The 23,641-nt window shown below is 34.6% G+C and overlaps 1 protein-coding gene across 9 annotated transcripts in view; it reads left to right on the top strand.

Annotated features, from left to right (window-relative positions):
* Window positions 1-23,641, top strand: part of LMBRD2 (LMBR1 domain containing 2) — a 71,227-nt gene that overhangs the window by 21,060 nt on the left and 26,526 nt on the right. For 7 of the 9 annotated variants that reach the window (XM_059916226.1, XM_059916222.1, XM_059916224.1 and 4 more), the window contains 11 exons: window positions 809-883; window positions 3,098-3,211; window positions 3,576-3,759; window positions 6,872-7,053; window positions 7,597-7,730; window positions 14,264-14,369; window positions 15,031-15,128; window positions 18,011-18,114; window positions 19,329-19,375; window positions 20,725-20,830; window positions 22,995-23,124. In XM_059916226.1, the coding sequence (XP_059772209.1) occupies window positions 809-883; window positions 3,098-3,211; window positions 3,576-3,759; window positions 6,872-7,053; window positions 7,597-7,730; window positions 14,264-14,369; window positions 15,031-15,128; window positions 18,011-18,114; window positions 19,329-19,375; window positions 20,725-20,830; window positions 22,995-23,124 (1,280 nt within the window). The remainder of the gene's footprint in view (window positions 1-808; window positions 884-3,097; window positions 3,212-3,575; window positions 3,760-6,871; window positions 7,054-7,596; window positions 7,731-14,263; window positions 14,370-15,030; window positions 15,129-18,010; window positions 18,115-19,328; window positions 19,376-20,724; window positions 20,831-22,994; window positions 23,125-23,641) is intronic. The other 2 variants (XM_059916227.1, XM_059916230.1) reach the window with 1 other exon arrangement.

Raw genomic sequence — 23,641 nt, 5'->3', positions numbered from 1 at the left:
TGGTTGGTTCACTCTTGCCTCCCAGCCTTTGAACATGCTGTTTCTTCTTCCTAGAACAGTGGTTCCAACTTCTCAAAAATTTCATTAATATTATAGAATATTGTGATTCTTTTAGAACTACTGAGTCTAAAGATTCCCTTCTCTAACCCCTTTATTTCTTTCATATGCATTGAGTTGTTGATTTAATTATCTCATCACCGCACTGCAATCTTAGTGAAAGACTTATAACACAATGTCTTCCCACTCCACCCTCCAGTATGGATTGTGGTGACCTTACATCTAGCACAGTGCTGGCACATAGTGAACTCTTAATTTTAAAAATGTGGAATGAATCAGTTGTGACTGCTGTAAAGTACTCGCTCATTGGAAAGGAACAGGTGCTTTGTGACATTTTTAGCCTGTTCTGCTTCCTCTGGTTTCTCTGCTGTATTTTAGATAATGAGATAATTGAGCTCGAGGAGCAAGATGGAGAAACGTAGTCCTGTTCTTTTAGAATCGCAGTTTGCCTGATCCTTCATGACTTTTTATAATGTTTATTCATCTTTGTGTACCAAGTAAACAAATGGTAAGGCAGTAAATCTAGAAAGTTATAAAAAGTGTGAGGGTATAGGTATAGCTGTTCTATAATTTTGTGTTTTTATTTGTGTTCTTAAGAGTTTTTATTCAGAGAATAGAACTTTATTATATGCTGAGTAATTTGGGTTGGAACTAAAGTTGTGAGAATATATATAGTACCTAGAGCATCCTGATTGGAAACATCTAATCTACAGAAATGGAAATATTTTTATTTCTCTTACTGTTTTCATAGGAAGTTCGTAAAGTGAATGAGAGCATCAAGTATAACCACCCACTGAGAAAATGTGTTGACACAATACTTAAAAAGGTAATTAAATAATATTCTCATCTATTTTCTTTTGAAATGTAAATTTATATAATATAATATTATAATAAAAGCATCAGAAAAGTATGCAAACAGCCTATGATTGAAGTCTTCCAACTCCTTTCCATTTTCATGACAATATTAACCATAAACTCCTAGTAATTTGTACATAGAATTTGTTCTTTTGTTACTATAGGTTTAACGTTATTTTTTAGCAGTGTTTTCCATTGAAATGTGGCTATAGAGGTTATGTTAAATAATGTAAAATTATTGCCGTGACACAGTGATGGAGATGGACCTTTATAGGTTGTAAAAGTGTCATTAAATGTGGTCACTAAAACATATTTCCTATAAGAAAATAAATTAGGTCCTCAATAATCACTTTTAATCAGCTTTGTACATGGTATTTTATAATATATTTCATAAAATGAATGACATTATGAGATATTTAATACAGATATTTAATAAGAAACCATACAATTAAGGTTTTGATGCATTAGTATTGAATTAGAGGTATTCATATACTTCCAAAAATGATTATTCCAGAAATGAGTTCCCCAATTGTCTTCTCTGCAACCACAGAGCCAATGAACTATTCCTTTTCTTGTATTTAGTTTACTTTATTTTTAAAGACTTGTATGTAAGCCTTTATTTTTTTATTGCGGTAACATTGATTTATAACATTATATGAGTTTTGTGTGTACAACATTATATTTCTACTTCTAGATACCCTATACCATCCTTACCACCAAAAATTTATTTTCCATCAGTCACCATACAGTGGATCCCCTTTACCCATTTCACCCTATCCCCCACTACTACTCTGTTCTCTGTATCTACATGTTTGTTTTTTATTTGGTTTGGTTTATTCATTTATTTTCTTTCTGTTTGTTTGTTTATCAGCTTTTTATATTCCCCATATGAGTTGAATCATATGGTATTTGTCTTTATCTGACTTATTTCACTTAGCATAATACCCTTAAGGTCCATCCATGTTGTTACAGATGGCAAGATTTTATCTTTTATTTAATGGCTGAGTAGTATTCCCCTGTATGTGTGTGTACCACATCTTCTTTATCCATTCATTCATTGACGGGCACTTAGATTGTTTCTTTATCTTGGCTATTGTAAATAATGCTGCAGTGAACATGGGGGTGCAGATATCCTTTAGGATTAGTATTTTCATATTCTTTGGATAAATTCCCAGAGGCAGGATAGCTAGATCATACGGTAGTCATAGTCTTAATTTTTTGAGGACTCTCCATACTGTTTTCCATAGCGGCTGCACCAATTTACATTCCCACCAATAATGTATGAGGGTTCTGTGTTCTCCACGTCTTCACCAACACTTGTTATTTCTTGTCGTTTTGATAATAGCCATTCTGACAGGTATGAGGTGATAATCTCATTGTGGTTTTGATTTGCATTTCTCGAATAATTAGTGATGTTGAACATCTTTTCATGCACTTGTTGGCCACCTGTATGTCTTTTTCGGAAAATATCTATTCGGCTCCCCTGCCCATTTTTCAATCAGGTTGTTCATTGTTGAGTTGTATGAGTTCTTCATATATTTTGGATGTTAATCTCCTATTGGATATATCATTTGTAAATATATTCTCTCATTTGGTAGGTTGTCTTTTCATTTTACTGATGGTTTCCTTTTCTGTGCAGAAGCTTTTTAGTTTGATATAATCACATTTGTCTATTTTTGCTTTTGCTTCCCTTGCCTGAGGAGACATATCTAGAAAGATATTGCTAAGACCAATGTCAGAGAGCATCCTGCCTATATTTTCTTCTGGGATTTTTATGGTTTCAGGTCTTACAGTCAAGTCTTTAATCCATTTTGAGTTGATTTTTATGTATGGTATGCAATAGTGGTCTAGTTTCCTTTTTTTGCATATGGCTGTCCAGTTCTTTTCCTATATTTTAAATCTATTATACTAATTATTAGCTAGTGCTCCTTTTGGTTAACATGAGAATCAATTCTCTAATCATTTCTCTTATATTTGCTACCTTTTGAGATCTATTCAGGGAGGTTAACCAACTTGCCCAAGTTCATAGAGGTAATAAATGACTAATAGTGGGATAGACGACTTCAAATCTGGAAGATGTTTGCAAGAAAATTAGATATGCTCAAGAATGAAAGATTTTTAATAAAAATAAAATTTTTATCTTTTTTGCAAATAAAATCTCTAAAAATCTACTCATTCCTTTTAGTGCCCTTTAGAGTATCAGGAAAAAATGGGTAGGAACATGGATGATTATGAAGATTTTGATGAAAAACATAATACCTATCCAAGTGAAAAGAGTCTGGTAAAACTACATAAACAGGTAACTTTATATAGCCTTTTTACCTTCTGATGATTTTAGTTAGATTTGTAATTACTGCCCACAAAAAAGGAAGTTTGAGTGAATGTGTATCAGAAACTTCCTTTGATCCTGTCCTTATCATTATTCTTTGAAGTGTTTTAACTTAGTTTTTCTCGACATGGTTACTGTTGGCATTTGGGGAGGGAGAACTATTCACTAAGCATAAGTGTTATATGTATTATATAATATTAACATCCTTGACTCCACTCAGTAAATGCCACGAGCCCTTTCCTATTGTTGTGACAACCAAACATGCTCCTAAGTGGGGAGTTGAATCACTGTTGGATCAGAACACTGACAGGTATACCCCTGCTCTCTTTGTCAGGTGATTTATTCAGTTCAGAGACACCGTCGAACTCAAGTACAATGGCAGATTCTTTTGGAACAAGCATTTTATCTAGAAGATGTAGCAAAAAATGAAACTAGTGCTACTTGTCAGTTTGTTCATACCTTTCAATCGCCGGAGCCAGAAAATAGATTTATTCAATATTTTTATAATCCTACAGTTGGTATGTAATTTGATGTACATTTCAAAGTTTAATGCTGATAATTTTTCTGACGGAAAGTGTATATTTTCACCAATGCAGAGTTGAATTATAATTGTGTTATTTGACTTATACCATATGGTAATACTATGTATTTGATAAACCTCCCCCCAAAAAACTATTTTACTTGTCATATAACATATAAACTATTAGCTTCCACTCTTTCTTCACAGATAACCAAAATTCTATGCAAAATATATGCAGTACATCAAGCATATTTTGTATACATAATATATACTTAAAACAATTAGAATTTTAAGCAGTTTTATATCACAAACATGGATCTCTTCTTTAGTCTTGACATACTACTAAAATGTTCCCTTAAGATGTCCTCTTTGATTACTTACATTTATTAGTCTATATACAAAACCTACATTCAATAGTCATAATTATTTTATTCTCCTTTATGATTATTTATGACACTTTCTTCAAATGTTATCAAATTTAGTATGCAGAACTGAATGAAAATACCAAAGTGTCACAGTATTAGAACTTCTGTTTACCTTATTTATTCAAATAAACTGTTAAGTTCACTTGATTTTCTTTTACATGTTTGGTCTTGAGTATGAAAACATAATGGCCATAACAAATGTCTCAATGAAGATCTTTTTTTTAATTAAATAAAGGAATGATATGATACTTGTTTTCATTCATTCAACAAATATTTGAGCCTATATATGCTATGAATTGTTGGGTGCTTGTTATATATCAGTGAACAAAAAAGACAAAAATTCCTGCCCTTGCAGAGTGAGAAAAACAGGCAATATATACATAAAGGTATGAACAGAATGCTGAGTAGGTAGTTGGCTATAGATATTGGAGTTCAGGGAAGAAGTCTGCTCTGCAAATATAAATTAGGGTGTCATTAATGTATAGGTGGGCCATGGGTTAGGATAAAGTCAGTGAAGAAGTGATGGGATAGAGAAGAGAGAAAATCTGAGCACCAAGCCTGAGGTACTGCCAATTTAGACATCAGGTTGATGCGGAGGAACCAGCAGAAAAGACTAGAAAAAGAATGGCCGGTGAGATAGGAGGAAAACCAGGACAGTGAAATGTTCTGAGAAAAAGGGTGTATAAAGTACCTTTTCAAATGTTTCAGATAGGTAGATTATTATGAATATTAAGACTTGACAATGGGATTTCAGAGAAATGAAGTGGGGGGGAAGGATAAAAAAGCCTGATCGAAATTTGAAAGACAAAAGAGGGAAAGCAGTTAGAGACACAATAGAAAAAAATCTCAAAATGTTTTCCTTATAAAAGGGAATAAAGAGGGAGTAGCTGAAGGAGGGTGGTAGGGTCAGGAGAAATTATTGCATGTAATTTGCAAATGACACCTTCGAGGAAATATGTTGAGACAGAAGAGAATGGCTGGGAGAATGTACATTTACAGGCGAGATGAAATGAGAAATAGTGAATACTGTGAGAAAGGCCTTAGTTTAGGAGGTAAAGCACAAATATACTTGAGCAGGTGTGAAAAGATATAGTGGCGGGCCCTTGGGGAGGTTCTGTTCTTCCAGCTTCTGTTTTCTCAGTGAAATGCTGAGAGTAATTATAGGGCAAAAGATTTTGGAGATTCGAGGAAAGAAGGTGCAAAATAGTTGCTTAGGGAGAGTAGGCATGGGAGAAGATTGGTGAATTACAGTACACTAGCCAAGCAGTGCTCAGGGGCCACTTGAAGCTATTGATTAAGAATTTAAAGTGAGACGAGTCAGAAGAGTTGTGTCTCTTACTCTTGCAATGTGCAGTTCCATGGGTGCAGGCTCAGGGTAGCCAAGGAGTTGAATCTAACCACAGCGTGCTTTAGCTTAGCAAGTACAGGGAAGCAAGAGAGGCCACAGGAATTGGGATATTGGAGAGTGATTATCCTCAAAGACTATGGAATCTGAGCTGGGTAAAGAAAGTAATAAGGACATCAGGTTAAGTGGCAAGAAAAAAGTAGTAGAATAAATGGACTGTTGGTCAGGGGGAAGTCAGTCAGTGGAGCTGGAATACTAGATGAAGGTGTTGCTTGGGGACAGGGATCCTATTCTTTAATGAGATTATAAGGGTTGGAGTTATCGGTAATAAAAGATTTAAAGGATGAGTAGTTGAGGTAAGTTGGAGGACAGACTCATTGGAGGAGAGTAGGTCGAGGAAGTGAAAGACCAGGATGTTGAAAGGAGGATCACCTGTGTGGATATTGAAATCACCAGGAACTACCCTGTGAGTAGGGTTGAAAAGATTTAGAGTGAGCCAGGAGCTCAACTCTTCAATGAATGAAATGAAGTATAACCTTTTCAATTTTGTGAGCTTTCTTCTTTTTTTTTCTTTAACTTTTTATTTTTTTTTGCCTAAAGTCAGACTTAACAAAAAGTTGCCAGAATAATACAAAGAATTCCCATATGCCCTTCACCCAGATTCTTTAAATGTTAACATTATACCTTATTCATTTGCTTTATCTTTTTCTCTCTATATACATATTTTTCCTTTATCTTTTCAAAGTTAAATCCAGACATGATAACCTCTTTACCTCTCAGTGTTTCAGTGTGTATTTTCTAAGAATAAAGACGTTTTTGTACATAACCAAGTACAATGTGATCGAAATAAAGAAATTAACATTGATACAGTACAGTTATCTACAGACCTTGTTCAGATTTTGCTAATTGTCTCAATAATATTCTTTGTAAAAAAATCCCAGATCGTGCATTGCATTTAGTTGTCATGTCTCCTTAGTATCCTTTAATCTGGAACAATTTCTGCATCTCTGTTATTATTTTATGACATTGATGTTTTGGAGAGTACAGTTCAGTTTTTTATTGAATGCCCCTGAATTTGAGTTTGATGTTTTCTCATAATCAGATGCAGGTTCTGCATTTTTGGCAGGAATACCTCAGCAGTGATGTGGTCTTATCAGAGGCACATAATATCAGTTAGTCCCATTACTGGTGATAATTTGCTTAGGATGGTGTGTGCCTGGTTCTGCCACTGTTTTTCTCTTTGCAATTACGTATCTTGTATTGGAGGTATTTTGAAACACTGTAAATACGCTGTTACTCCTTTATGGTTTTCCTAATCATTTTTTTCTTTTATCTTCCAGAGTGGTACTGGGAATGTCTTTTGCGACCGTGGTTTTATAGGGTACTTGCTGTGGTGTTGTCCATCTTCTCCGTGATTGTTGTGTGGTCAGAGTGCACATTCTTTAGCACTACACCTGTCTTATCCCTCTTTGCAGTCTTCATACAGCTGGCCGAAAAAACATACAATTATATTTATATCGAGGTCAGTTTATTTTATATCGGTGGTAAATAAATGTCAGCCATAGTATAATCCTTAACTGTTGTATCTTTTCTCCATACATTTCTTCTAGTAATAATGAAAACAGTGAAGTTTCCCACAGTGTTATTATTCAGACTTCCAAAAATGAGCTTCATCATTTTACCCAGAATATAAAAACTAAGAACTATTTGAGGAGAGATGAAAAGATGTAAAGTAGTGCAAAGTACTTTTATGAGAATGCTTTGATCCTCTTTATGCCAGTGAAGCTACATAACTTATAGTCTTCATGTGAAGAGTTGCCAAGGGAATGGGAGAACAGGCTCACTTCAGGAGGTAGCTTTGAAACTTATGGATAGGATGTGGGACTGATTAAGATGTAGATTTTTTTCATAATTTCATTTTCTTAGGTGGTTAAAAATTTATACTGTTACTGTGTATAAATTTTAGAATGTCAATAAATGTTAGCTGGAATTAAAAGATAATGCTTGTGATAGTATATAAATATTGAAGTCTGTTAGTCTGAAACTGGGTTCTTTGTTTTTTTAGATTGCTTGCTTCCTCTCCATCTTCTTCCTCAGTATCTGTGTTTATTCTACTGTGTTCAGGATTCGTGTATTTAACTATTATTACCTGGCTTCACATCACCAGACTGATGCTTACAGCCTTCTTTTCAGTGGCATGTAAGTAGATTGTGTGTAGAAACAAGGGAAATGTCTCCATTACATGTATTCTTATGGACCTCTCTTTTATTTCTTTTTGTTTATGGGTCTTTCACTAACACCCGTATTTCTATGAGCTAATTGATTAGGTTTAAGTATTAATTAGGTGCTTGTTGATTGCTAGCTAAATCCTGCTTGAAGCTTAGGGTTAAAATGGGTATGCTAGATTAGGAAGGAAAAGAAAGACATAGTGAGCGTGGATTTACCAATTAGAGGGTCAATAAATAGGTTAGTAATAATACGAACATTTGAGAGTTTAGAGACTAAGTCAGACCTAGAAAGTGTTCTGAGGTTCAGTGGCCTCAAACTGAATTGTGGAGGACCAAGAACACCAAAAGAATAATTTTTGCTAAGAGATTTAGTAGAAGTTTAGAGATGTTTCCAGCTTGGGCTAGGTTGCACAATCTACTATTTGTCTGTATTGTTAAATTAGTTATATTAGATTTTTAGGGCTGGACTTTGGGAACTTCAAGAGGAATCAATATCTGAGGCATCTCTAAGACTTTTTTTTTTTTTTTACCTTTTTTTCCCAAATAATTATAGACTCAAAGGAAGTTGCAAATATAATACAAAGGGTTCCATGAAACCCATAGTAACCCTAGTAACCTTCACCCAGCTTCCCCCAGTGGAGACATTTTATATTGCTGTTGTACAAACACAGACACACTACTGTTAACTAGACCACAGACCTTATTAATTTTCAGTATTTTTTGTCCTTTATTCGTGTGTATGTGTGTAGATTCCCATAACCACCACCACAATCAAGATACAGAACTATTCTGTCACCACAAAAGAACTCCTCATATTACCTCTTTGTATTCACACCCTCTCTTTATTTTTGTCTCTTCCTACCCTCCAACTCTGTAGTTCTGTAAGGTTCTCTTTTTATCTGGTCAAAACTGAGCTCCAACAATTATTTGTACCTGTAGTTGTCAGAGTTGACATACTTTGATAAAACTTCAAATCTTCTACGTACTGAGTACAGTTCACCTTGAGGATGTTACTGTCCTCGTCATGCTATTGAGACAGATTTAGATTACACAGATGGCAGACGTGGAAGAGGCACATACAGAGGCACTCTGCAAATTCTTGGGATAAAGCAGTGGCATACACCACCGAAGGAGATATCCTGAGGCTGGAGTTTTGCCTTGTAGCTGTTGATGTTTTTAAGGAAGATGTGATTAATAGGATTTTCAGAATGTCTCAAAAGTAAGGGCAGTTTGTATTAAGAATTAAAAATACAGAGAGCCTCCCATCAAGCCTCTTAGATAGCCTCAACCACCAGAGGGCAGACAACAGAAGCAAGAAAAACTATAATCCTGCAGCCTGTGGACCAAAAACCACAGTTACAGAAAGATAGAGAAGATGAAAAGGCAGAGGGCTATGTACCAGATGAAGGAACAAGAAAAAACCCCAGAAAAACAACTAAATGAAGTGGAGATAGGCAACCTTCCAGAAAAAGAATTCAGAATAATGATAGTGAAGATGATCCAGGACCTTGGAATAAGAATGGAGGCAAAGATTGAGAAGATGCAAGAAATGATTAACAAAGACCTAGAAGAATTAAAGAACAAACAAACAGAGATGACCAATACAATAACTGAAATGAAAACTACACTAGAAGGAATCAATAGCAGAATAACTGAGGCAGAAGAATGGATAAGTGACCTGGAAGACAGAATGATGGAATTCACTGCTGCGGAACAGACTAAAGAAAAAAGAATGAAAAGAAATGAAGACAGCCTAAGAGACCTCTGGGACAACATTAAACGCAACAACATTCGCATTATAGGGGTCCCAGAAGGAGAAGAGAGAGAGAAAGGACCAGAGAAAATATTTGAAGAGATTATAGTCGAAAACTTCCCTAACATGGGAAAGGAAATAGCCACCCAAGTCCAGGAAGCGCAGAGAGTCCCATACAGGATAAACCCAAGGAGAAACACGCCGAGACACATAGTAATCAAAGTGGCAAAAATTAAAGACAAAGAAAAATTATTGAAAGCAGCAAGGGAAAAACGACAAATAACATACAAGGGAACTCCCGTAAGGTTAACAGCTGATTTCTCAGCAGAAACTCTGCAAGCCAGAAGGGAGTGGCATGATATACTTAAAGTGATGAAAGGGAAGAACCTACAACCAAGATTACTCTACCCGGCAAGGATCTCATTTAGATTTGATGGAGAAATCAAAAGCTTTACAGACAAGCAAAAGCTAAGAGAATTCAGCACCACCAAACCAGCTCTACAACAAATGCTAAAGGAACTTCTCTAAGTGGGAAACACAAGAGAAGAAAAGGACCTACAAAAACAAACCCAAAACAATTAAGAAAATGGTCATAGGAACATACATATCGATTATTACCTTAAACGTGAATGGATTAAATGCCCCAACCAAAAGACATAGACTGGCTGAATGGATACAAAAACAAGACCCATCTATATGCTGTCTACAAGAGACCCACTTTAGACCTAGGGACACATACAGACTGAAAGTGAGGGGATGGAAAAAGATATTCCATGCAAATGGAAATCAAAAGAAAGCTGGAGTAGCTATACTCATATCAGATAAAATAGACTTTAAAATAAAGAATGTTACAAGAGACAAGGAAGGACACTACATAATGATCCAGGGATCAATCCAAGAAGAAGATATAACAATTATAAATATATATGCACCCAACATAGGAGCACCTCAATACATAAGGCAACTGCTAACAGCTATAAAAGAGGAAATCGACAGTAACACAATAATAGTGGGGGACTTTAACACCTCACTTACACCAATGGACAGATCATCCAAAATGAAAATAAATAAGGAAACAGAAGCTTTAAATGACACAATAGACCAGATAGATTTAATTGATATATATCGGACATTCCATCCAAAAACAGCAGATTACACGTTCTTCTCAAGTGCGCACGGAACATTCTCCAAGATAGATCACATCTTGGGTCACAAATCAAGCCTCAGTAAATTTAAGAAAATTGAAATCATATCAAGCATCTTTTCTGACCACAACGCTATGAGATTAGAAATGAATTACAGGGAAAAAAACGTAAAAAGGACAAACACATGGAGGCTAAACAATACGTTACTAAATAACCAAGAGATCACTGAAGAAATCAAAGAGGAAATCAAAAAATACCTAGAGACAAATGACAATGAAAACACGACGACCCAAAACCTATGGGATGCAGCAAAAGCAGTTCTAAGAGGGAAGTTTATAGCTATACAAGCCTACCTAAAGAAACAAGAAAAAGCTCAAGTAAACAATCTAACCTTACACCTAAAGAAACTAGAGAAAGAAGAACAAACAAAACCCAAAGTTAGCAGAAGGAAAGAAATCATAAAGATCAGAGCAGAAATAAATGAAATAGAAACAAAGAAAACAATAGCAAAGATCAATAAAACTAAAAGTTGGTTCTTTGAGAAGATAAACAAAATTGATAAGCCATTAGCCAGACTCATCAAGAAAAAGAGGGAGAGGACTCAAATCAATAAAATCAGAAATGAAAAAGGAGAAGTTACAACATACACCGCAGAAATACAAAGCATCCTAAGAGACTACTACAAGCAACTTTATGCCAATAAAATGGACAACCTGGAAGAAATGGACAAATTCTTAGAAAGGTATAACCTTCCAAGACTGAACCAGGAAGAAATAGAAAATATGAACAGACCAATCACAAGTAATGAAATTGAAACTGTGATTAAAAATCTTCCAACAAACAAAAGTCCAGGACCAGATGGCTTCACAGGTGAATTCTATCAAACATTTAGAGAAGAGCTAACACCCATCCTTCTCAAACTCTTCCAAAAAATTGCAGAGGAAGGAACACTCCCAAACTCATTCTATGAGGCCACCATCACCCTGATACCAAAATCAGACAAAGACACTACAAAAAAAGAAAATTACAGACCAATATCACTGATGAATATAGATGCAAAAATCCTCAACAAAATACTAGCAAACAGAATCCAACAACACATTAAAAGGATCATACACCACGATCAAGTGGGATTTATCCCAGGGATGCAAGGATTCTTCAATATACGCAAATCAATCAATGTGATACACCATATTAACAAATTGAAGAATAAAAACCATATGATCATCTCAATAGATGCAGAAAAAGCTTTTGACAAAATTCAACACCCATTTCTGATAAAAACTCTCCAGAAAGTGGGCATAGAGGGAACCTACCTCAACATAATAAAGGCCATATATGACAAACCCACAGCAAACATCATTCTCAATGGTGAAAAACTGAAAGCATTTCCTCTAAGATCAGGAACGAGACAAGGATGTCCACTCTCACCACTATTATTCAACATAGTTTTGGAAGTCCTAGCCACGGCAATCAGAGAAGAAAAAGAAATAAAAGGAATACAAATTGGAAAAGAAGAAGTAAAACTGTCACTGTTTGCGGATGACATGATACTATACATAGAGAATCCTAAAACTGCCACCAGAAAACTGCTAGAGCTAATTAATGAATATGGTAAAGTTGCAGGATACAAAATTAATGCACAGAAATCTCTTGCATTCCTATACACTAATGATGAAAAATCTGAAAGAGAAATTATGGAAACACTCCCATTTACCATTGCAACAAAAAGAATAAAATACCTAGGAATAAACCTACCTAGGGAGACAAAAGACCTGTATGCAGAAAACTATAAGACACTGATGAAAGAAATTAAAGATGATACCAACAGATGGAGAGATATACCATGTTCTTGGATTGGAAGAATCAACATTGTGAAAATGACTATACTACCCAAAGCAATCTACAGATTCAATGCAATCCCTATCAAATTACCAATGGCATTTTTTACTGAGCTAGAACAAATCATCTTAAAATTTGTATGGAGACACAAAAGACCCCGAATAGCCAAAGCAGTCTTGAGGCAAAAAAATGGAGCTGGAGGAATCAGACTCCCTGACTTCAGACTATACTACAAAGCTACAGTAATCAAGACAATATGGTACTGGCACAAAAACAGAAACATAGATCAATGGAACAAGATAGAAAGCCCAGAGATTAACCCACGCACCTATGGTCAACTAATCTATGACAAAGGAGGCAAAGATATACAATGGAGAAAAGACAGTCTCTTCAATAAGTGGTGCTGGGAAAACTGGACAGCTACATGTAAAAGAATGAAATTAGAATACTCCCTAACACCATACACAAAAATAAACTCAAAATGGATTAGAGACCTAAATATAAGACTGGACACTATAAAACTCTTAGAGGAAAACATAGGAAGAACACTCTTTGACATAAATCACAGCAAGATCTTTTTTGATCCACCTCCTAGAGTAATGGAAATAAAAACAAAAATAAACAAGTGGGACCTAATGAAACTTCAAAGCTTTTGCACAGCAAAGGAAACCATAAACAAGACGAAAAGACAACCCTCAGAATGGGAGAAAATATTTGCAAATGAATCAACGGACAAAGGATTAATCTCCAAAATATATAAACAGCTCATTCAGCTCAATATCAAAGAAACAAACACCCCAATCCAAAAATGGGCAGAAGACCTAAATAGACATTTCTCCAAAGAAGACATACAGATGGCCACGAAGCACATGAAAAGATGCTCAACATCACTAATTATTAGAGAAATGCAAATCAAAACTACAATGAGGTATCACCTCACTCCTGTTAGAATGGGCATCATCAGAAAATCTACAAACAACAAATGCTGGAGAGGGTGTGGTGAAAAGGGAACCCTCTTGCACTGTTGGTGGGAATGTAAATTGATACAGCCACTATGGAGAACAATATGGAGGTTCCTTAAAAAACTAAAAATACAATTACCATATGACCCAGCAATCCCACTACTGGGCATATACCCAGAGAAAACCGTAATTCAAAAAGACACATGCACCCGAATGTTCATTGCAGCACTATTTACAATAGCCAGGTCATGGAAGCAACCTAAATGCCTATCAACAGACGAATGGATAAAGAAGATGTGGTACATATATACAATGGAATATTACTCAGCCATAAAAAGGAACGAAATTGAGTCATTTGTTGAGACGTGGATGGATCTAGAGACTGTCATACAGAGTGAAGTAAGTCAGAAAGAGAAAAACAAATATCGTATATTAATGCATGTATGTGGAACCTAGAAAAATGGTACAGATGAGCCAGTTTGCAGGGCAGAAGTTGAGACACAGATGTAGAGAATGGACATATGGATACCAAGGGGGGAAAACTGCGGTGGGGTGGGGATGGTGCTGTGCTGAATTGGGCGATTGGGACTGACATGTATACACTGATGTGTATAAAATTGATGCCTAATAAGAACCTGCAGTATAAAAAAACAAACAAAAAAATAAATAAATAAATAAAAATACAAATGATGAGAATAATAGCTACAGTGATCTGAAATATTCTTAATGTATTTCAACATAATATATAATGTATCTTGCTGCTTTATTTTTTATATATTGTGTTCGTTAATGCTTACTGCAGGTTATTTTGCCGTTTGACTCCTCCTTTATGTCTTAATTTCTTGGGTTTGACCCATATGGATTCATCCATCTCTCACCAGAATACACAGCCAACTGCTTATACATCTGTAAGTATTGTCAACAAAGAGTTCTTTAGATTCATTATCTATATAGGGTGCTATTATTGTGAAATTTCTTTTTACTGCTGGCGGAAAAGTTCTGTTGCATTATTAGGATCTTTTTAAAAATTACTAAAACTTTCTTTTACAGATTGTATATGTAATTACTAATGACTGAATAAAAGTGATATTGCTTTCTCTTATTATAAAAAATTATTTTTTGGTTCATATAAGTTGTCCAGATGAGCAGTATCAGTAGACCTGACCTATAATAATATTAACCTTTATGTTTATGGTCTTAATGTATTTGATGATTTTCAGTAGTATTTATAAAATATTAATATTTGGGGAGAAAAATCTTAATAAATAAGCAAATTATGATATAATAGACATATAACATTGTATTAGTTTATGGTGTACAACATAATTGGTGTATGTATATATTGTGAAATAATTATCACAATAAGTTTAGTTAACATTCATCACCTCACAGTTACAATTTCTTTCCTCTTGTGATGAGAACTTAAAAATCAGTCTATTTAGTGCTTCATTTCTACTTTTCCGAAAACTCCAAATTAATTGATATAAATGATTATGGGTGAATTTTCTAATGATGAAAAAGAATGAAAGATATAGAACTGTACTGATTTAATTTTTTCTTGCTCCTCAGATTATGGGTTCCATGAAAGTTTTATCCTTTATTGCAGATGGGTTCTATATATATTATCCTATGTTGGTGGTAATTCTCTGCATTGCTACTTATTTTAGGTAAGAAACTTAACATTGCTTATTTTCCACATACGCTTAGCCTGATCTGGATAACTTTTCTCCTTAAAGCTCTTTTAAATATTCACTGATTGGGTTCTGGTTGTTTGTTTTATTGTGGCTTTGGGGGTGCTGGGCATAGTTAAAAGGGGTCGCTTGAGTGACTGGGTCAGGTTCTCCCTCCAAAGATATTTTCAAGAAAAGAGAGAGAGTTATTCTGTTACACATATTTAGTCTACAGAGTGATAGGATTAATTACAGAATGTTAACTCTGAGTCCTGGCCTGTGATACTGGCAGCCAGTGTAGCTTATAAAGCACCCCCATACCCAGCTTCTATCCAGTAACATATATTAGTCTTAGGGCTTTCCCCACAATCATTTTTGGGTTTCTAAATGTTTCAGATCATAGCCAGAACAAAGGGTCAGGTGAGGAACAGTTGAAATCAGACGGCACGTGTAAGGCAGGAAAGTACATGGGCTGCTCTTTTTATAGGATCAGAAAAAGTGGTAGAACCTTGGCAGAGATCAGACTCAAAAGGAGTTAAAAGACAGGTGTACTTGGCTTCTAGCCCCCTGTCTTCCCTACTTCCACGTGTTAGGTGCCCACATCCTGTACTCTGCCTACCCTCTTCACTGCTTAAGTGTTCCATGACACACCAAAAATGCCACTTAAAAAAAATTTTTATTGATAATAAGTTTCATCCAACCACTTTTCATTTAAATCTTTCAGTACCATTATATAGTTATTGCAAATAATGTACATTATTGTACTGATATTCTAACACTAGGATATTGAGTAAACAGACAAGTTTTGTTTGAAATAAATTCTCTATTGAATTTTGTAAAACATATATATTTTACCTTCTCATAAGTAAAGGAACTAAAGGATTATAATTTAAAATAAAACGGTTAATTTGAACTGATAAAAAAATCTAATATTTTCAATTTTTTTCCATAAGGTAGAAAAGACAGAGGTTTATACTGTGAAAATGATGTATTAAAGGAAGAGACCAGTCATCCTTTGGATATCCAAAATTAAATTTTTATTATATGCTTATTCATTTTAACAGTTTATAAACTACAAATGGAACATTAAGAGCTTGTGATATATATATAAATCATATCTTCTCATGTTAGTAGTTATGTTGGTAAGATTAGCATCTCTTCTTATCTTATTAGATTGTTATACTGATCGAGGAGTAGATGGGTGGGATAGTGTCTTGCCAACTATAAAATCTTAAACAAATGTAAGGAATTATGTCTAAAAGGAAAATTGTTGAACTTAAAAATAATTCCTTAAAAGTGTTGTTTTAGAGTTAATTAAGATAAATTTTGAGTGCCTGTTTGTCTTTAAGAGAAAAAATGGTCATATTCCTCAATTTTCAAATTATAAAAATACTCTATTATAGGAGTATATGAAACAATGCCTTGCTGACATTTCAATGGTAACTTGACTTTATAGGTCAATTTTCTTTTGAAATGCTGCCATAATTAGTCTAATTCCCATATTACTAGCACACAGCCATACCCAGAGCTAATATTCAGACTTAACTGCCTAGAGAATGTAAAGCTGTTTCCTGACACTTTAGACAAAGCTAAGACCTTCCCAGAGACAATGATCTCATCCTGGAGTATAGTATTCCCACAAGAATATGAAGATGGTAAGGGAATATTTAACGTCACGGAATTAGCATGACCATCACCTGAAACCCCAGTTTTATTTACTGTTAAGTCATACAGAGCATTCCTTATATATTAAAACAGGCAGATAATTTATGAATTAGCCAGATTTTTACACATCACTAATGTAAAATGGGAGATCTTCACTTTTTTTAAATTGCTCCGCTGTTTTCTCTTCCTCCTAACATACACACACACACATACTTCTTCTCCCTTTCTCCTTCTTCCTCTCTCCCCGCCTTGCTCCATGTATGGTGTTGAGGGCATTAGTCTGCTGTGGCCCCCTTTGCCTGGCAAAGCAATAAAGTTATTCTTCTCTACCTCAAAAGAAAAAAAAAATGTACATCAATGAAAAAGTTTGAGAACTAAGGTAATAAAAAGAGCTTGGTCTTTGTTTTGTCTTAGATTTAAATCCTCAGGTCTAAAATTTATTAATTGATCTTTAGCAAGGTTTTTAACCCCTTGTACCTCTGTTTCCTTATCTGTAAAGTGTTATTATCTCTTAGAATTATAGTAAGAATTAAATAAGAGTATCTGTAAATTGTCTGATGCATAATAGGAGTTTAACAAATATTAATCCTTCCTTCCTTGCGTGCCATATTTTCAGAGTATTTCTGTCCTGTACAACAGTGAGGTTTAAAGTAAATAGTAAATAAGATATAAAATGATAACCCCCAGATAAGCTATAGTAATGAATTCTGAGTTTATAGTAACACCTATTTAAATAGAATTGACTAGTTCTCAGGATAAAAAAAATAAAATATGAAAATCAATTTGCATAACTAAGACTTCTAAGCCAGAATATTCTGCACTTGTAAATACTAGTTGTGTATGTGTATTTTCAGTATTAAAATTGCTGTTTGAATATAAGAAAAGAATAAATTGCTTTTGTATTATAGCCATTGTTTAGCATCCTGCTATAATAATCTTCTGAAGGTACGCCAAAGGCCTAACTTAATTTGTGTCTGTAAGAAATATGGCTTTGGTGCATACCCTAGTTAGTGGAGTACTGGGCATATAAGCTTCTTAGAAAGGGAAATAAGTACTTCTTAAAGAAAGACAAATGTAGCTCTAGGTAACTTGACATGATAGCTAGTAATAAACCATAGGCTTCTGTGGGGTGCAAATACTAAAGAACAATTAATTTATCTAAACATTTACAGTGTGAAATAATGCTTATCTTTTTGAAAATCGACTTTTATTAGCTTGGGAACTCGTTGTTTGAATCTACTTGGTTTCCAGCAGTTCATGGGAGATAATGATATGACATCAGACTTAGTTGATGAAGGAAAAGAATTAATCAGACGAGGTAAGATTTGTCTTTTAAAATAAATGAAGGGAAAGTGCTAAGACTGAGAATACAAAATTAATGTTTGTATGATTTGAAATTTTTAATCTAAAGAAATTACAAATTAATATGTTTTAGCTAAAATTCTACAGAAAGCTTTCATAGCAAAAATAATTCGAAAACATAAATGATTGTTTCATCTGTCTTTAAGAAATTCTGCAGAGGATTTAATAATTAATATGTCTGCAACTAAAGAACGCCCTTGTTTGGTGTTGGAGTCATTTTCCTGTTTGCTTTGAAATAGATTTGCCAAGTTAAATACAATTAGAAAACTCATTAATTTAAAGAATCATCATAAAAAAAAGGTAAAGAATCATCATTAGTTTAATGCTGCATAGGAAATCATTCAGGCCAAGGCTGGTTTTTAGAATGTGGTAATCATTAACAACCTGTTAGAATACATGGCACTCTGTTAGAATCTAATCTCAAAACTGAGTGTATCAAATTTCCTGATGTTCAAGTGATGGTAGAATAGGGGGAAAAAGGAAAACAAAACTTGAGTTTTGGGACGTTGGTTCTTAGACATTCTCCCTACTTGGGTCTGGGGTTTTTGTGTGATCTTATTTAAATGTAAGCCAAAATGTATTGTGGCTCTAAAATAAGCCAGCATAGCCTTCACATGCTCTCATAGGAAGGTGGTATCTAGTTAATGTAATAGTTCTGCTGCTTTTTGCATTAATTAGACTTCATCTGGAGTATTATATCCAGTCCTGGGTAAGATTTTCAAGAGTAAGACTGATAAGTCTGAAGGAATCTAGGACAGCCAGAATGAGTGTGAAGGGCATATCTTATGGAAAAAAACCACTGAGTATATAGCCAGAAGAGAGTAATGGAAAAGACTCTTATGCAGAAAGAAGTATGAACTTAATTTAGAAGACAAGACATAAAGAAAAAGAGAAGTTGGAGAGAAACAAATTTCAACTCACCATGGGGAAGAAGTTCTTCCTCACTAAAACTGTTTAGGCAGAGCCTAAAGGGCCATCTCCAACAAAAGTAGAGAAAGTATTCTCTGTGGAGTTAGGTGACCTCTCCAGTTCTTTCCAACAATAACCTATTACCTTTGACTTCATAGTAATTTAAAGGAAATTGGTCATAGCCTGATACCTTTACTTCAGTTACTCTACATCTAATTAAGCCATGTTATACCAAATTTGAGACCACTTTTCTGTCTCTAGAGAAGAGAAAAAGGCAACGGCAAGAAGAAGGTGAAAATCGACGAAGAGTAAGTGCCGTACTTATTAAATTTCTGTAACCTAAAAATTAATGTAAAATATCATAAGAATCTTATTGATTTAGAATAATTGGCTAAAAACAGTGGGAAAAAGACATAGGATATATTTTTACAGAAAAGCAGTTTTAATAGTTTCAGATGTACATGTAGGTATCCTGTCAGACCTGTTCTAAAAAGTCATTAGTAATAAATTACTTCATGTCCAGCATCTAGCAGTTTCTTGCCTAGAGTAGGTGCTCAGTAAATATTTATTGAATAAGTGAATAAATTCATGCAATCTTGCTATTAAAGTGATTTTGATTGCTTGAAAATTATGTAATATGACATAATTTTTTTTGTAATATGGCATTAATTTTATTCCTCTTTAATTTTTCCTTAGTCCTTTGTTTCCTGAGGCAAACTGACCTCCTAGAGAATTGAAAAGGCAAAAAATGAGAAAAATCTAGTCACAGTTACCACAAATTTTCAACACCTGAGTGTGTCCATTACCGGAGAAGTGAAGACTCAGGAGACATGATAGTTGTCTTCGTGTATTTTAGTGTATGTTATGTAAAGGGAGACTTGGTCTTTATTTCAGAAGGCATAACTAGAACAAAAGAGCAGAAGTGACTGGAAATAGAGTTCACCTCTTTGTGAAAGCTTCCACAGTTTACCAGAATTGCAGTGGGATGATCACACATAGAAATGTCCATGTCTTCTAGTAAGAGAGCCAAATGGTATCTGGCATGGTTATTTTAGAATGAAACCCTGCACTGCATAGGAGGCTTAATTAGGACCTCTAAAGTTCCTTTCAATTCTAAGAATTTAATGAGTAGAATCCCAGTTAATAAGGTTTTAGTGCAGTTAAGACACAATGCCACGTGAGTCATTACCTAATTATGTTTGTATACAACTCTAATTTTGCTATCAGAAATGACTTTTCAAGTCTCTACGATTTGTAGTTTATTTGGGTGAGAGAAAATTTTATTAACATCTCATTAATTACTATGAGTTATCATAACTCTTACATGGTCAAGGTAACCTTATTGTAGTTGTAAAATTATTTTGACATTTTAGATAGAATTCAATAACTTAAAATAATCATAGCTAGCAAAAATGTCTATAAATATCTTCATTCAAGTTAAGTTTGGCAACTATTAAAAGCATTTAGAGATAAGAAAAGTATTTATCTATGATTTCTAAAGGCACTGTGCTAATTATACTGATTATCTGATGAATTCCTGATGAAAAAGAATTAGATTATGTTACTCTACATATGTAATCTAAATCTGTTATCACTGATGAATTATTTTCTGACTGTGTGTTCTTGTGTTATATAATCATTTGTGTTTCTTTCCTAGGAATGGAAAGAACGTTATGGACACAGTAGAGAAGATTCCACTAGAAACAGAAATGTTCATATTGACCCAAAAGAATCAAACTTCTCAGATATTAGTACCAACCGATGTAAGTAGTTTATTGTCTAGTTTTCTAAGAAATTTTTTTCTTATGCTTGCTTGCATGGAGACAGGATTAGTTACCCATCCAGAAATGCCTTTATAGACCATAAATGTGGTTCTGCAGTGACTTTACTTTTTTCATCCCTCAGTGTATGAGAGGAAGGAGAAACTCAAATATGCATTCTGGTAGAAGAAGGAGACATCTGGGACATCAAGTGAATAGTTGTAATTACACTACCTAAATAATAGTACTTATCCCAGGCACATTGTAGGCAGGTACTGATTTCTATTTACCTAGATGTTTTTCAGGCTATTCAGTCATTTTTATAATAAGTTACTGATTGACCCATATGTATCAGGTACTTTCCCAGGAATACAGGAATACAAAGAAGATAACTTCCATCCTTGGTTTGCCTATAATTTAGTGAGGGACCAATATCAGGTAGAAGACATTGGTCAGTGGGTTGGGTTTGGAAACCTCCCCACATCCTTGACCCTGCCATCTGCTTCTGGGAATGTGAATTCCCAGGATCCAGCACTGAGTAGAAGGCAGAGGTTGTTTGTCTTTGGGGGAGATGCAGGGATGCTGAGAGAGTGTAAGGGTGCATGCCTGATGCTGAGGGAACTCAGCTTAGGGGATGGAAAAAGAATTCTTTATTGGGAACAGATTTCTGTTATAAAGAAACACTATTTAGGAATAAGTAGTACTTAGCCAGGTGAAGGGGTTTTAGGCAGAAGGAAGAATGAGTGACATGAGAGAACCTTTGGGGAAATGTAGGTTTTTCTCTATGACTAGAGCCTAAAGTATGAGAGGCCTGATGAGAGGCGAGGCTACAGAGATAGTCGGGAAACAGGTATTATCATGCTTAGAAGTTTAGATTTTATCCCAAAGATAAGATTTCAATATGGAAAGAAGCATGCTCAGATTTTTGGTTTAGGAAGATGAGTTTGACATCTATATAAAGCATGATTTCCAGGGAAGTGAGACAGAAACCAGTTTAGTGTCTGTTTCAGTAATGCAGTCAAAAAATGATGAGGGCATAAAATAAGCACCCTTGAGATGACCCTGGAGATAAAGAAGAAAGGATGTGTTTGGATGAGATTTAGCGTAGAAGAAGTAGGAGAAAACTAAAGTTTCAGTTAAAGCTAGAAAATAGAGGGAGGATTCCACAAAGAGATTTGGAAGTTTATCATGGATTTGGAGTTAACAGAGTGCAGAGATCTGGGAGTATGGAGAATGGTTAAGAGAAGAGGAAACACAAAGCCTTAGGATAATGAGTTAGAAACTGGCATGTGGTAGGCAACCAATATTTGCTGAATGAATGAGAGAAATGGTAAAGGGCAGAGTCCAAGATGACAGAAATATGAGAGAATTGGCTTGCCTTAAATTTTCAAAAAGACCTATATTATAGTTTTTTTGAAGCTGTTGAGCTGCTCAAAATAACATTGTGAAAATTTAGGTTGTTTATGAAGAAAACCCCATTCACGTAGAGAAGGGATTAGTTCTCTAGATCTGTGCTGACCAGGATGGTAACCATTAGCCACATATGGCTGTTGAGCATTTGCAGTGTAGCTGGTGCCCCATATTGAAATGATAATATTTTGGATATACTGAGTTAAATTAAATATATTAAGATGAATTTCACCTATTTCTTTTTACTTTATTAATGTATCTACTAGTAAAAAGTAAATACGGGGCTTGGAATTTATTTCTGTTGGACATTACTGCCCTAAACTCTTGCTTCATGGGAAAAAGACTCAGGCCTTTTTTGAAGAGTTTGAGTTGATTACACCTTAAAATCCTAGCTGAGAAGTGAGATGTAGCACCCCCTGTATTCAGTGTGCAACCAGCTGAAACTTAATTTGATTATGAACAATTTCACTGTTATGATACCATAGTTAAATACTAATTCTCATTCATATTGAGTCTTTGCACTATAGCTGCTTCTGAGCTTAGACTACCTACAAGGGAGAACTTTTCCTTGTTATTTTCTATCATACTATTAATCATTTTAATCTAATTTTAAGATAACTACGTAGTTATCTTTTCTTAATATTGTCTTTACAATCAAAATTCAGATCCTTTATAATCTTGACTTTTCTTTCTGTGAGTCCACAGACTGTGACCCGTAAAGGCAATAGAAAGTGGACATTTTTTTCTTCTTTTGCAGCAGCATCCAAATATACCAGGGCTAATAATAGGACTGAAAGGGACCGAATAGAACTCCTCCAGGATGCAGAACCTTTGGATTTTAATGCAGAAACATTCACTGATGATCCTCTTGAATCTGAATCAGGAAGGTAAGTTCCAGCTTATCATTTTGGCTCCAGCATTCCTCTGAAATGTTAATAACATTCTGACTTGATGAGGTAAACATAAGGAAAGTATTCATCTTTACTACTAATAAAAAGCATATTAAGCAACCTTTGAAACCTTTTAACACCTTCTAATGCTTTTGTATTTAAAAAATTATAGCATCTATGGTGGTGATTGAAATTAGTATCTTCGCAAACTACTACTAGTAGTATGATAAATAACAAAAAAGAATTGAAATCATTTGGTAGAATCTTAACAATATTTATATGCCTATTTCTGACAATCCCATTTATGAAATGTATCATATTTAGCAATAGTTTACATAGGTATAACTGGGTGGCACACTATTCTAAGCACTTTAACAACAGTAATTGTATTTTATGGTTATAAGTCCAATTGAATTTGCATCCAGAGAGGCTCAGTAACTTACCCAGGATCACACAGCTTGTAAATGACAAAGTCAGGCATTTAAACCCCAGGACTCTGGCTACAGAGTCTGTG

This window comes from Balaenoptera ricei, chromosome 3 (genome assembly GCF_028023285.1).
Source record: "Balaenoptera ricei isolate mBalRic1 chromosome 3, mBalRic1.hap2, whole genome shotgun sequence".
NCBI lineage: Eukaryota > Metazoa > Chordata > Mammalia > Artiodactyla > Balaenopteridae > Balaenoptera > Balaenoptera ricei.
The sequence above is the reverse complement of the archived record's forward strand: the minus strand, read 5'-3'. Positions and strand labels throughout refer to the sequence as shown.